Source organism: Bos taurus, chromosome 9 (assembly GCF_002263795.3).
Source record: "Bos taurus isolate L1 Dominette 01449 registration number 42190680 breed Hereford chromosome 9, ARS-UCD2.0, whole genome shotgun sequence".
Taxonomy (NCBI): Eukaryota; Metazoa; Chordata; class Mammalia; order Artiodactyla; family Bovidae; genus Bos; species Bos taurus.
The window spans coordinates 60763039-60778284 of NC_037336.1; the positions used below are offsets into that span (position 1 = coordinate 60763039).

Consider the following 15246-nt stretch of genomic DNA (forward strand, 5'->3'; position numbering starts at 1 on the left):
GAGCTGCAAAATGGGGGAGCCCGGGTGCAGGCAGCGGCGGGGGGACCGGGATCGGTGGAGAAGGCAAAGAGGAGGCGTTTGGACTGAACGCGCGCTCTCGGGCAGTTCCGAGCTCTCCGTAGGGTCTGGGGGTTGGGGAGGGGAGGGACCGACCGGCGTGCCTGGGACCTCTCCCTGAATGTTGCTATCGAAGCCTGGGTCAGATGTCATGGCTAAAAAAGGCAGTCGGCGGCAGCGTGACTGGCAGGTCGTCGGCAGCTGCGGGTGTCAGTCTTGCCCCGTGTCGCCGCGGGAGGGGTCCAGGGGCCGGCGTTGCGGCACCGGTGGAGCGGCTGGGGGATGCGCCCAGGTGATAAGGGGGTCACCGAGTGGCCGCAGGTATCTGGAGATCCAGGCAAATACGGTTGTTAGGACACCTTATCTCTGCTAGGTGTCACCACCTGGGCATGGCAGCGCCTGCTCTGGAGTGAGCGCGGGGCGGGGGAATACAGGGCCACTTAGAAGCAAACTCTTGTTTCCTTTTCAAAAAGCGGGATTTAGCAATTGGCCAGCCTGTGGGGGCTTCCTGCATTTAATTCTTAAAGCCTAAGGAAGTTGAGAGCCTTTTAGGATTCCAGAAAGATTCATCTTTTTTGTTTCCCTCCAAAGCGAGGAAAAAGTCCTTTATTGTAAGGTCATTTGGAAAGGTCAGTAGAATAAAGCTGGTAAACGCAACATCTAGGTGAAATTGTCAGCTTCCTAAAGAAAGAACTTAGAATGTTCACTTTAAAGAAATTGTAGGAGGGATTAAACAGTACTTTCTTGACTTGATTTTGAAGAACCTTTTTTGAAAATTCATTGAACTTTTTTAAATTCTCCATAAACAAAGCCTTTCTCTTGGGGGTGGGAGGGCAGTTTGCAGTATTTTACTTAACTGTAGGTGCTACTTTCAATGAATCAGAAAGGGGGAGAAAGTTAAGTCTTGAGCCTGATGATAAAGGAGCTTTCCAAGCCACTCTTTCAGGGTGCCAGTCCCTAGAGAGATTTTGTGCTAATTCTTCAATTGCTTAAACTCGTGTGCACACCTGTGCACCTCTCTCTTCTGCATTCCCCATAATTGGTCGCACAGTCTAGCAGGTGGCCACATTTTTGTAGATAAAGGCTTTTCACCCTTTTGTTGGAGTCTCTAGGGCTACTTTTGGTAATTAAATTGTTCAGTCGCTTCATTATTATTCAAATTGCATTTGTCAGCTCCTCCCCTAGATTCTTAGGAGGCTCCTGAGAGATTCGGAATGGGAATGTATTTGCAAGGTTTTTGAAAGGGTAGACACAAAATAGGGTGCAATTGTGATCCTCTGAAAAAAAGGAAAAGAAAAGAGACTATATTGGGGAAGAAAAACCGTGTAATTTGATATTGTCCTGGGGGCCAGAGACTGGGATCCAGGAAATGCTTGGGGCCTGTTTGTTTTTCTTGCAGTTCTTTAAAGAGGCACTTTGCATTTTTGATTTGGGGACTTGAAGTGAAATTAACACTTTAGCTGAGGGGAAGGAATTTCCTGAAGGAAGGGCTACCCCAGAGCCAGATGAAGGATGCGCCCCACTGCTCCTAACCCAAGGTAAACCCACCTGTAACTGATGCTTCTGTATCAGAATCTTCCCTTGTGAGTTCTTGGGATCAAACTGGAATCTTGCTATAAAAGCACAGAGTATATTTGTGTGGTGAGAGGAGCACACATTCTTGAATGAAGCCTGGCCTCTCTCCACTTGATTCTGCTGTGGCCATGGTTTGTTCTCTGAAGATTTCCTCCATTATCTTGGGCTCCTGTTCTTTCCAAGTGTTGCTGGCTTGATTTGAGAGTTTAGGCCTGAATGCAGAATCTCTATCAGAACATTTGCTTTTTCAGTCAGCAGTTCTAGCAAGGACTGTCCCTGACAACTGTCATGCCAGCTGATACGGTCCCTGGGAGTCCTGACTTCTGCTCCTGTGGTCTTCCTTTCTTGAGGCATCAAGGTGCCACCAGATGGTCATTCCGATTTCTAATGAGCCCTGGGCCCTGTGTTGCCTTATAACCCTGTGTTATTTGGTATTTGGGGTAGATTTTACATTTACAAACTCCAGTAGTGGAAAGTGGGGGTTGGAGAGGAGGACTTATTTTCTCTGAGAAAAGATGAATATGGTGCACTTTGAACCATGAACAAAGCATTTCTCTAATGAATTCCAAACCTTCCTAATGGGCTTGGTTCGGTGCCTGAGCTTCACAGTGACGTGGGGATTTTTCCGTGAGGTTCAGAACTCTGCCCTGGTGTGTGAGATGCAGGTCTGACCAGCTTTGCTATGCAAAAGAATGTGATTGAAGGTGGGTCGTGTGATTTTTATTTGCCCGTGGTCTTACAAGAAACCCTCCATCTTATTTTTAAACCGAGTTGCCTCATACATTTTACTACATTATGCTAAGTTTAAAAATGTTAGTGCGGCTAAGGTGAGCCTTAAACTAAACTGCTTTGGCTTACACTCCACATTTTATTCATGAATAGCAGGAGTGTTCTGAGGTACTTTAGTTCTGTTTAGGATTGATTTGGCCGCTTCTGAACCCTCCCCGAACGCCCCCCCCCCCGACTCCGGCCTTTCAGGGTCGTTAATTAGAGATAAGATGAGTCTCACCTTCAACCCCCATGGTCCAGATAAAAAAAACTCTAGAGAGAGGAAGCAATAATTAAACCATTAAAAACAATTGCACCAAAAATAATGGTTATTTTTTTAATTTATTTTTAGACACAAATGGACTTTTAAGTCTTAAGGAAATTACAGTGCTTTAAAAACTATAATAATAAGGAAAGCAATTAAGTGATCGTTTTTAATCCAAAAGTGAAGTTATTCTTTCTTGAAGTCTCTCCCAATTTTTAAGGAAAATTTGGCTAAGACGACTGCTCACCCACAGTGCAGCTAAGTGTGGTCTTGTTTCCATAGCAGCCCATGTACTCTCTCAGGGTCTGAGGAAGTGACCGTTTAGGTGGTTACAGGAGACACAAAAATCCAGGGTCAGCAGGTGATACTTCCCTGATGGGTATAAAAGTGGTGAATCTGGCAATTCTACTAATCATTAGTCAGCTTTTTTTTCCTTAAAATAATATTTAAAATTATTAGTGAGTTATCTCTTCTCATTGTTTCTTGAGAGTAAGTAGAATTGTTCTTCTGATCCTGAATCCATGGCTCAGAGATGCCACGGGACTTTTTTGCAGCCACAAGGCTAGAACTGAGCGAGATTTAGGAGAGGGTCAGGTTCATGGAAATGTAAGTCGCTTCTCTTGTCCGTATTGACTTGGGTTGACTACAATCCTGGCTATAGCTAATCTCTTCTGGTTCTGAAAATACAGAGATATATAAGTGTTGGAAGAGATGAAAGCCTCGAATAATTGAAAATGATGTGACCAAGGTCACACCTTAGGCCCAGAGCTTATTCAAATACACATAGTGTATTTTTATATCAGATAGTTGTGAACATGTCTCAGTGATTCCTGGTGTCATAGAATCTTGATCCTCTACTTTTACCAGAAATCTCTCCCATTTTAATATTAAAACAGATATGGGGTAGTCTAGGGGAAAAAGATGCAGTAACAGCGAGTTCTGGATAAGGGATGTGGCTCAGAGTTTGAAGGATTATCTTTTTCTGTCTGGGGTGCGGGTTCTCGGAGTTCACTCAGCTTTATTCAGTCTCACAGCTCCCATCCCATAATTTCACTTCCACAGTCACTTCTGCCCTGCTCATTTTTCTTTCTTCTTCTCTACCTCTTTTATTCATGTATTCCTTACCTTTTTTTTTTTTTTTTTTAAGGCAACTCTTGGGACTTGCTGACAGTCCAGAAGTTAAGACTCCATGCTTCCAGCGCTGGGGATGTGGGTTTGATCCCTGGTTGGGGAACTAAGATTCGACATGCCACAAGGTGCTACAAAAAAAATTTTTTTTTTTTTTTTTTAAGAAATTTTAAAAAAGGCAACTTTTAAATTCTCAAAGAAGGCTTTAAAGCTCTCCTGTGACAGTGGCTTTCCCTGGTTCTGCTGTGACATGCAAGACAAATAGGGGTTTTTCACTTCTGGCCTAAAGCGCCCAGATTGCGGGTGGCCTTTCTCCTCTTGAGGACCTCTGGGGAAGACTCCAGCTGTTTCTCCGTGTGTGAAATAAACTTGATCACTCTCAGAGTGATAGTTTGGGGGAAAAAAGAAAAGCTCACAAGAATACTTTTCCTTTCTTGCAGAAGCATGGGTAGGTCAGAACACATTAGAGATATTTTGTTTGTTTTCTTATTTTTGGCTATGTCATATGGCTTTCGGGATCTTAGTTCCCCCTCCAGGGATTGAACCTGGGCCCCAGCAGTGAAAGCACAGAGTCCTAACCACTGAAGCGCCAGGGAATTCCCAGAAATGTTATTGAATACATATGTAAAGGAAATATTCGTATATGGAATCATGTTTTTTAGTTACCTGCCAGTGTGATGTGAGAGGATTTGAGAAAGATTTGATCTTCACATATAAATAAAAATCACCTTCAAAACCCTTTCTGCCTTTGAAAATATGTATTCTGATTGCATTTAGTTTTCCTTAAGAAGTAGTCAGTTAATCAGAGAGTAAATCTTCATCATTTTTTGAATATTCTCTTATTAATAATACCATTGGTATATTTAATTCCTACTTGGGTTGGAATTTCTTACTGGACTTCTGGGTCTTGAATTGTAAATAGTTCCATTGATCAGAAATGTAAAGGACTACAGATAATGATGAAAATAGAAACAATCCCGAGATGCAAAATATAAACAATCCCGAGGCCTCTTCATAAAACCATAAGTGTGTATCAGTAGAACCTTAAGCCCCTGTGGACCCCACAGAATACTAATAACAAAGACATTCTAACTTCCTCAAGGGTGAATGAGCCTCTCACTTGGTCACATTCCACAAAAGACCCTCTCCTTACCTAGGCTTGGGCTGGGGGAGAAAGAAAGAAAGAACAATGGGTGTGTGTGTGTGTGTGTGTGTGTGTGTGTACGTGTACGTGTGTACACTGTAACAGAAACTGATAGAGGAGATAAAGGCTCATGGGCTCTGATACATGTATGGGCATTTACACAGCTAGTAAGTGGGCAAGCTTGAACCCCAGTCTGGCACTAACTGGAGAAGGCAATGGCACCCCACTCCAGTACTCTTGCCTGGAAAATCCCATGGACAGAGGAGCCTGGTGGGCTGCAGTCCATGAGGTCGCTAAGAGTAGGACACGATTGAACGACTTCACTTTGAGTTTTCACTTTCATGCATTGGAGAAGGCAACCCACTCCAGTGTTCTTGCCTGGAGAATCCCAGGGACGGGGGAGCCTGGTGGGCTGCCGTCTATGGGGTCGCACAGAGTCGGACATGACTGAAGCAACTTAGCAGCAGCAGCAGCAGCAGCTGGCACTAACAGGCTTCCCTGATGGCTCAGGGGTAAAGAATCTGCCTGCAATGCAGGAGACCCAGGTTCGATCTCTGGATTGGGAAGATACCCTGGAGAAAGGAATGACAACCTATTCCAGTATTCTTTCCGGAGAATCCCTTGCACAGAAGAGCCTGGTCGGCTGTAGTCCATGGGGTCACAAGGAGTCAGACACGACTGAGCGACTGACTCCACTCCACTCTGGCACTAACACAGTACTTTTTCAACCATTCCATTTGCTACCACATTATCCTAATCCTTTTGTTAAATCTTTGTTTTATTTTCCAGTTTTGGGTCTGTTCAAAGGTGTCACCTCTTGGAGAACTTTGCTTAATAATAATAGCTCGCAGTTGTCAGAGACATCAGAATTTAGGAAATGCATTTCATACAATGCTTTGTCCTCCCCAGGAAGTCAGGGTCAACCCTGTCAGAACCTCAGTTCCCATTTTCCTGATTTCTGGTCCCTTCTTTGTTGTGAACATCCCCAGCCCACAGGATCAGTCAGATGTGGCCTCCCACGCAGCCCAGCCCCCAAGTCCCTGATCTATCTTTCTCCCTTCTGTAGTTTTTGACAGGGCTCTGCCACTTCAGGGTTAAGTCATTAACTTGAAGGTATTAAAGGCTAACAATGGCCCAGTTAGATAACTCCTCCTCATAATGCTACCCCTTGGGTGACTGAGTTTCCCTGGGATCCCCAGTGGTCTAGTTACAAAGCTCCATCTGCTGTTTGTGAAATTGCGTATCAGGACCCAGCGGAAGATAGGTATGTTCAGTGCCCCTGACCACAGTGGATAAGCTTTACTTGGTCATAAAATTCACCCTCTTGATACCTAAGTACTGGCTGTGCCAAAGTCAGATGTGGAGTTTCTTCTTAAAGTTTCAGTTATTCTGCTCACTTTCTTTTCTTTTCAAAAAAATATCTTTGGCTGCACTGCACAGCATGCAAGATCTTAGTTCTGCAACAAGACCCCAGTGGACGCGTGGAGTCTTAAGCGCTGGACCACCAGGGAAGTCCCATCAATCCCTTTTATCATCCCAACCAGTGAATGTCTATTGAGTGTTTATTCTGGTAAACACTGAGGGCTTAGTTTTCACATCTGACAAAGGATGAGTGTTATCAATTTGAGGATTAGAGATGACACTGTGTGCTTTGTAGGTGGTCCGTAAATGGTAACCCTTAGTGATAAGAGTTTGGAACAGGTTGGTTTGAGCCATTTCACTGTGAACAAGGCTCAAACCTCTCCAATGTGCCCTCATCCTCAGCTAACAAGATCAGGGGGAAAATGGGCCAACAAAGCATAGACCATCTCAGCAACCTGCATTACCATTTCAAACCTTCCTGCATCTTCATAGTTGTATTGCCTTCTGAGGCCCCAGTCTTTTCCTCATCTGAGCCATAGGCCAAGAGACACCCTGGACTCAACGACTTCAGATCCCTGTTCAGCCTCTTTGCCTTTACAAGTTGGTAAGTGGGCCCTTGTTCACTTGATCTTCCAGATTGGGAACCAGGGATTTCTTTCTCCCTTGTCCCCTGTGTTCAGAGGATCACTGAGTATTATTGAGTGAATTTAAGCTTCTTGTGGATCCATTCTTTCTGCCCATTTCCAAATTCATCTCATTTGTGTTTCTAGAACAACCTCCTTATTGTCAGGGAGGAAAAACTCTTAGGTTCTGAATTGGAGTCCTGCAAATTAAAAGATATGACAAAAGATATAAACAAGAGAAAAATAGGTTTAGTTAAATACTGATGCATGCGAGTTCACAAAAAATTCAACTCAAGGAGGCAGTTAGAATTTGGGACTTATATACCATCTTAAGAGAGGAGGAGGAGGGGGTAGAGGGACACTTCTGAGAGAAAAATGACTTCAAAGGGGATGGGGGAAGGGGGTTTGGTGACATTGTTTGGGTATAGCCAACTTCTTTTTGTCTCAGTCTCCGAAAAAAGATGAGAGTTGCTCCTGGGGAGGAGATTTTTGACAATTGAGTTCTTTGGAGGAGGATCTGCTTTACACAAAAAAGGGATTTCAAGAACTCTGGTGCCTTTAGCTCAAAATAATCTTTTTTTCAAGCCATAGTGGCTTATTCTAGAATTCTTCACAGTCCCCACACTGACCCCCTTAAGTGGAGTGAGTCTCTGGAACACGCTTTCTGATCATGTTGGTTTGTGTGTTTGCCGCTCAGTTGTGTCTGATTCTGCGACTGCGTGGACTGTAGTCTTCCAGGCTCCTCTGTCCATGGGATTCTCCAGACAAGGATGCTGGAGTGGGTTGCCATTTCCTTCTCCAGGGGCTCTTCCCGACCCAAGGAACGAACCCGGGTCTCCTGTGTTACAGGCAGACTTATTACTGACTGAGTCACCAGGGAAGCCCCTGATCCTGTTGGTCTCTACTTAAAAATCCTTAGTGATTTTCCTCATCGCTTTCTGAGTAAAATCCAAAGTTCCCTGCATTTCATTCAAAACTTAGCCTGTTAATCTATCAACTAACTTATTTAATGGTATTTATTGGGCTCACACCACGTGCTACCAAGTTTTTTGCCTGTGTATATGTAAGACAAACGATAAACAAATCAAGACAAACATAAAGGAAAAAGATAATTTTGTATAGTGAAGTACTATGAAGAAGACACGGGGATATTAGCAAGTGATGGGGCCCATTGAGGCAAGAGAAGGTGAAATTGCCCCTGGGCTGGGTGGGAGGAAGAGCCAGGGGAGGCCTGGGGAAAGCCAATCGAGTGGAGGCCAAAGGTGAAGCAGAAGGCCAGTGTGCCTCCAGGACGAGGAGCTGGTAGGGAGGATGAACCAGGAATGGGATGAGAGGGCAGCCCACCTAGGTAGGGCCTTTTAGGGAAAGAAGGTATTTGGATTTTATTCTAAGTTCTATGGGAGGCCTCTGGAGAGTGGGCAGGCTTGTCTTTAAACTCTGTTCCTTAAACTCCAGGAAGGCCAGATTTCTTCCTGGCATGACCTTTCCCTCATTCATCTCTTTTATAACTCGCCTAGAAGACTCAGAGGTGATTTCTCCAGGGAGCCTTCTCTCTGAACCCGTAACACCTAGATAGCAGTGCATTGTAAAGCTGTCAGTTTTTCTTGTCTATTTTCCTCTCTAATCACTAAGAAATGAAGTTTTTCTTTGTGTCTGCAGCCCTGGCTCAGCCCTGTCAGACTTGGCAGACATTCAGGGAACCTTTATGAAAGGGGAACAAACTGCCCTCTTGTAAATTTCACCTCACTCTGGCAACTTCCTGCAAACCCCCACCTACACTTTTAAAGAGCCCTTTCTGGGGTCCCAGCTCTAGTCCCAGATTTTTTTCTGTAGTTCCTTTCTGATTTTCCTTAAAATACATAAAGAAATTCTTAATGACCCTCTCATTGCTCTTTTCAAAGCAGCTCTCCTTCATTCTCTTTAACGGGTCACTTTCCTCAGGTGATTCTTATCAAACTTGAGCAAGTGGGTGAAGCTCAGGGAAATGTGATGGGTGGAGGGCAGCCCTCTGCAGGAGACCCACGGGTGTTTCCTTTTCTGATGGGAGCTCCTGACTACCAGTCCCAGAGTAGAACAAGAGCCTCTGAGAAACCCCATAGGATTTCAGAAGCAGGGATATTTGAGAGAGTGGGGGAGGATTAGAAGGAAAATTTTTGCCAGCAGGCTTTTCTTTTTTTGGCCGAGCCATGAAGCATGCAGGATCTTAGTTCCCTGAGCAGGGATCAAACTTGTTCCCCCTACAGTGAAAATGTGGAGTCTTAACTACTCCACCAGAGTAGTCTCGTCAGCAGGCTTTTCTGATGTAAGAAACCTCCCCTGATCAACAGCAGTGGCATACAAAACTTTCTGATCATGGGTTCACAATAAAAAAATGCATTTATATTGTGAAATAGCACCCACCTACGTATAAGTAAATTTAAGAGTTTCCCTAGCAGCATTTACTCTTGTCATGCATAACACACTCTGGTATTTTCTAGTCTTGTGTCTTCATTGCAGTTTTAGTTGAAAGCCAGCTGATTGACGGCTAAGGCCCTGGATGAGGGCGCTAGTACATACCAGTCCTGTGACCTTGGGCCGGTTCATTGCCCCAAGTTCCTCAGGGGTAGAACAGACTTGTTCTTCCTCATTGGGTGGGTAAAGTTTGTAGACATGTCTGGCAAGGTCCCTGGCACACAGTGTATTACTGTACATGCCAATTAAATATGGGCTTCCAGGGTGGCTCAGTGAGAAAGAATCCACCTGCCAATGCCAGAGACTTGGGTTCGATCCCTGGGCGGGGAAGATCCTCTGCAGCGTGTGTGTGCTCAGTCGTGTCCAGCTCTTTGTGACCCCAGGGACTGTAGCCCACCTGGCTCCTTTGACCATGGCATTTTCCAGGCAAGAATACTTGGAGTGGGTTGCCATTTCCTCCTCCAGGGGATCTTCCTGACCCAGGGATTGAACCCGTCTCATGTGTCTCCTGCATTGGCAGGGTGGATTCTTTACCACTAGCGCCACCTCGGAAGCCTACCCTGGAGTAGGAAATGGCAACCCACTCCAGTATTCTTGCCTGGGAAATCCCATGGACAGAGGAGCCTGGTGGGCTATAGTCCTCAGGGTCACAAAGAGCTGGACATGACTTAGCAACTAAACAACAATAGTTAAATATGATAAAATACATCTGAATGGGGGTCAGTGGAGGGGTCTCTACAGAGTTGATGGTGTTCTTGCTGATCTGACTCACCATTTCCCAGCTGTTTATAGTTGGCAGCCCATGCTTGAATTTGGCCGGGAAAAGGAAATACTTCCAGCTGTGTGTGTATATTATAACCATATGTATATTTCACTTCCCAGCCACTCTATGTATGTTGTAAACACTCATACACATTCCCTCCCCTTTCCACAATGGTCTCTATCCCCTCCACGTTCTCCCAGGTGGAAGAGAGCCAACCTGCAGGGCAGCGCTGTCAGTGATCATTCCACATAGAGTCTTGCAGACCCTGCTGAAGAGAAGTTAAAATCTGCACCCACATCCAGCAGTATAAACTGAGAAGAGATGAAGACATTTATAAGCACTGAAATATTTTTGTGGTTGTATGTAATTTAATGTGATGCACCTGTTTTATATTTTGAGAAACTTATTCTTCTGTTTTAAAAAATTGATACGCAACTGTGCTTTTCTAACAAGAACCATACTAGTCTGTTTTTTGTCTACCTCTCTCTCACCAATCTCCCATGTCTGCCTTGTCTGGAATTTTAGTTTCCAATTTTTTATTCCAAAATTTAAAATCAATACTTAATCTTAAATTAATAGGTTTCAATAAAATTTGTCTTCCATTGCTTATTGCATTTCACCATATTTGAGTGTATTTTCTTTCAGGAGTGTATCCTTGAGTAATTCTTTCAAAGAGATTAAGTAGGCAGTAAGCTTTCAGAGTCCTTCAATGTCTGAAAATGTCTTTTTTTTTTTTTTTTGGCTGTACCAGGAGCCTTGCAGGATCTTAATTCCCAAATCAGGGATTGAACCCTCGGCCTCCCAGCAGTGGAAATTTACCGTCTTTACTACTGGACTGCCAGGGAATTCCTGGAAAACATCTTGCTACACTTGTTGCTCTCCTACATTTGAGACATACTATGACTGGGTATATAAATCTGGGGTGAAAGATATTTTCCTTCCATCCTTGACATAGGATACTCTCCTGTTCTCTTCTTTCATTCATGTTGTTAAGAAGTCTGATGTCTTTATGATTCCTTTGTAGGTAATAGTTTTCCTCTTTTCGTAGTTTTAAGTTTTATTATTCCTGATGTTTTGAAGTTTTACTATACTTATTCTTGGTGTGGGGATGTTTTTGTTTAAATTTCTCCTTTTTACTTTGTGGGCATGTTCATTTTAATTGGAAAAGGATTATCTATTTAGTTCAGTATTGCTTTCCCCCATATTCTGTAATTTTTCTTGTTGGAACTTGTTTGAAGAATAATGGGACTTTGGAATTTTATTCTTGGTGTTGCTTTTACCTTTACTTCATACTTTGCATTGTTCTGTCCCTTTGTCCTGTATTCTGAGAGGCTGACTTTCCAGTCACTAATGCCGTGTTCATCTGCTTATTCTGCTTTTCAATTCATATATCCTCCCCTCCTGCCAATTATGTTTCTATTTCTGAGATTCATTAAGACCCTTTTCCATAACTGCTCTTTTTCTGAACTGTCCTTGTTTCATGAATGCCACATTTCTATCTTTGTCTGTATTCTGCATTTTTCTTAAAATGTTGGTTTATTTTCTTGATCTTTCACTGGGTTTCATACTTGGTTTTTTATTTTTGTCAGTCATGAGCTGTTTTTTGTTTTTTGTTTTTTAAAGTTGGAATATACTTCACATACCATAACATTTGCCTTTTCAAGTATATAGATCAATGGTTTTAGTATATTCACAAAGGGCTGCAAACATCACTGCTATTTAATCCCAGAATGTTTTCATCACCCCAAAGAAAACACATAACCATTAATGGTCACTTCCCGTTTCCCCCGTCCTCCAGCCCCTGGCAACCACGAAGTACCTTCTGTCTTTATGAATTTGTCTGTCGTGGACTTTTCATATAAACAGAATCAAACAATTTGTGATCTTTTGTATCTTCTTTCATTTAGCATAATGTTTTCAACATTCATCATGTTGTGGCACAAATCAATACTCCATTCCTTTTTAATGGCTGAATAATATTCCATTATATGGGTATACCACATTTTGTTAATTCATATTTCATCTGATGGCCATTGGATTGTTTCTACTTTTTGGCTGTTATGACTAGTGCTTCTGTGAACACTCCTGTACAGATTTTTGCTTGGACATATGTAAGTTCTTTACTTCTAGGAGTAGAATTGCTGGGTCATATGGTGACTCAATGTTTAAGCTTTTGAGGACCTACCAAACTATTTTTTCAAAGCACACCATTTATGTTATCACCAGCAGTGTATGAGAGTTCCCATTTCTTGACATTCTCACCAACACTTGTTATTGTCAATGCTTTTTAACCCATCCTAGTGGGGTGTGATGTGGCATCTCATTTTTTCCATATGCATTGCCTTTATGACTAATGATATTGAGCATCTTTTCATTAGCCATATGTGTGTCTTTGGAGAAATGTCTATTTAAATCCTTTGCTGCTGCTAAGTCGCTTCAGTCGTGTCCAACTCTGTGAGACCCCATAGACGGCAGCCCACCAGGCTCCCCCGTCCCTGGGATTCTCCAGGCAAGAACACTGGAGTGGGTTGCCATTTCCTTCTCTAATGCATGAAAGTGAAGAGTGAAAGTGAAGTCGCTCAGTCATGTCCGACTCTTAGCAACTCCATGGACTGCAGCCTACCAGGCTCCTTCATCCATGGGATTTTCCAGGCAAGAGTACTGGAGTGGGGTGCAATTGCCTTTACACATTTTTAAATTGGATTATCTTTTTGTTGAATTGTAAGAGTTCTTTATGTATTCTGGATACTAGACCCTTATCACATATATGATTTGCAAATGTTTTCTCCCACTCTGTGGATTGTCTTCATTTTTTTGATGTGTCCTCTGAAGCAACAAGGTTTTAAATTTTGATGACGTCCAAAATTGTTTCTTTGAGGCATAATTCAAATAAACAAGCATCTCTTTAGCGAACACTGATGATCTGGACAAAGAAGGACTTCACTCTGGAATGCTAAGGTGGATTCTTTCCCTGTATAGTCTGTTCCAGGAAACCTCTAGTCTTCATACTCTAGAGTTCCTGCTTGTGATGGGGAATTGCCCAGGTTTTCTGGCCCTCTGAGATGGTGTGAGAGATGGTGAGGCAGCATTTTTCAGGGCTCTTCACTTACTAAACGCTGGCCCGGTGATGAGGGGGTGATGGAGTTTGCGCTTTCTGTATTTGAAAAGGTAGCATTGTCTGTGGATCATAAATCATGTGTAAGGCGGAAGTGAAACTCCTCTCACTAACCACTGTGACAGCCTCTCACCTTCCTTCTTCTTTTGTGGTTTTCCCAGTTCTGGACTTTAGCGACCCCTTCAGCACAGAGGTAAAGCCGAGGATCCTGCTCATGGGCCTAAGAAGGAGCGGCAAGTCATCCATCCAGAAAGTCGTCTTTCATAAAATGTCTCCCAACGAAACTCTGTTCTTGGAGAGCACGAACAAGATCTGCCGGGAGGACGTTTCCAACAGCTCCTTTGTTAATTTTCAGATTTGGGACTTCCCAGGACAGATTGACTTTTTCGACCCTACCTTTGACTATGAGATGATCTTCCGAGGAACAGGAGCACTGATATTTGTCATAGACTCCCAGGTAAGGCACCATCTCGGTGTCTGGTGGGACTGCAATGCCCCTCCTCCCCTAAATTGACACAAGTTCCTTTGTGATTGTTTGGGTTTGGGTTTTAGGATCAGGAATAGGCATTTCTGCCAGACTAGCATTTCTCAATTGTGGCTGTCTGGCTTTGGAAAGGGGGAAAAAAGTCTCCCTTCACACAACCCTGAGCAACAAGCAGTGTTTGGGAACTGTGTGCTCTCAGCAAGCCTGAAGAGGACCTCCCAGAGGGAGGGGACCACTGTGATAGCCAATGAAAGCAGCTGCGTGTCCCCTCTCTGGTACTCTTGGCAGGTATCTCTAAAAGATCACAGGTTCTCTGCAACAAAAATACATGATTATCTACATTTCAAAGTGTTTACTATTTCCTGTGAAGATAAGTTCTCTGAGTGTGAACATTTTTCTTCTGAATCAAACTATTGCAGTTCATACTAGTACACCATTAAGGCAGCATGATAGTGTGTATTTTAGAGGTAACTAAATACAAAATGTGAAATTTGAGATACATGTATTTTTTTTTACTCCATCTGTGTATCTGTGCTTGACTAAGGGTTTAGCATCAATTCTGTTTTTGGTTTCTGTTTGTACTGAAAATCTTGTTCACATAAGGTGGATAGGGGGTGATTTTAGCTCTAGCATTCACTCAGTTATTTAAATTCCTTCCAAGTTGTATCCCCTAGGTTACCTGATTTTCTATCACACAAAAAAATATTTTTTGTGGTTTATCAGTAGACAATCCTGATTGTATTTTCATTTTAACTTGGCTGAAAGCAAAGAATTGGGAGCCACTTGGCTGGAGAAGAACCTTATCACCGAGGCTTGAAAGTCATTCATGTTATTGGTATTCAGACCAGCCTTCTGAATGGTCTCTTTGGTACCCTGGACCTTTTTCTTGTGAAGTGGGGGACGGGGCTGATGGTATAAGGGCAGGAGGAGAGGGAGACAGCAGGACTGAAAATGCATCTCAGGCAGGTCAGTCTTAGGAAGGAGCACAGGTAGCAGACTGGGACATCGACATTGATGTTTTTCAAACTATTCCACGTGCGGTTGCTCTTAGAAAGTGTCCCCAACGGTGGGCCAGCCAGAAGGCCCTCCTGAGGGCTCTCTTTTGCAGCTATAGGGGATTAAAAGGTAACAAGTCCTACAGGAATGCCCTAAGCCAACTCTAAGCTCAGGTCTCATGTTTGCCTGAAATTGTAGACCTGCAAATGGACAGGTGGGGCTGAGCCTCTTGTGAGCCCAGTCGTGTTGGGGAAGAAAGGCTATGATGACCATCGGTAATAATGGTTCTGAGGCCATGCTTGCAGAACTACTCACAGACAAGACTACTCATGCCTGAGAGCATCGTAAACTCACTCGTGGATCGAGGTGCCTGTTTAATATAATAATGAAATTTGCAACTCAGCCTTTTAGTTCCAAGTGACTGCACGGTGAACTTGTGGAGCTGCGGGCGCATGGCCAGACGGTTTGAAGTTCTTTTTCTCCTTTGTGTGTGGGGTAGTGGGCTAGGGAGCTGT

The 15246-nt window shown here is 43.5% G+C and overlaps 1 protein-coding gene across 2 annotated transcripts in view; it reads left to right on the top strand.

The window, feature by feature from the left end:
• RRAGD (Ras related GTP binding D) overlaps positions 1 to 15246 on the top strand; it is a 57238-nt gene that overhangs the window by 19809 nt on the left and 22183 nt on the right. For both annotated transcript variants that reach the window (XM_059889827.1, NM_001192828.3), the window contains 1 exon segment: positions 13413 to 13708. In XM_059889827.1, the coding sequence (XP_059745810.1) occupies positions 13413 to 13708 (296 nt within the window).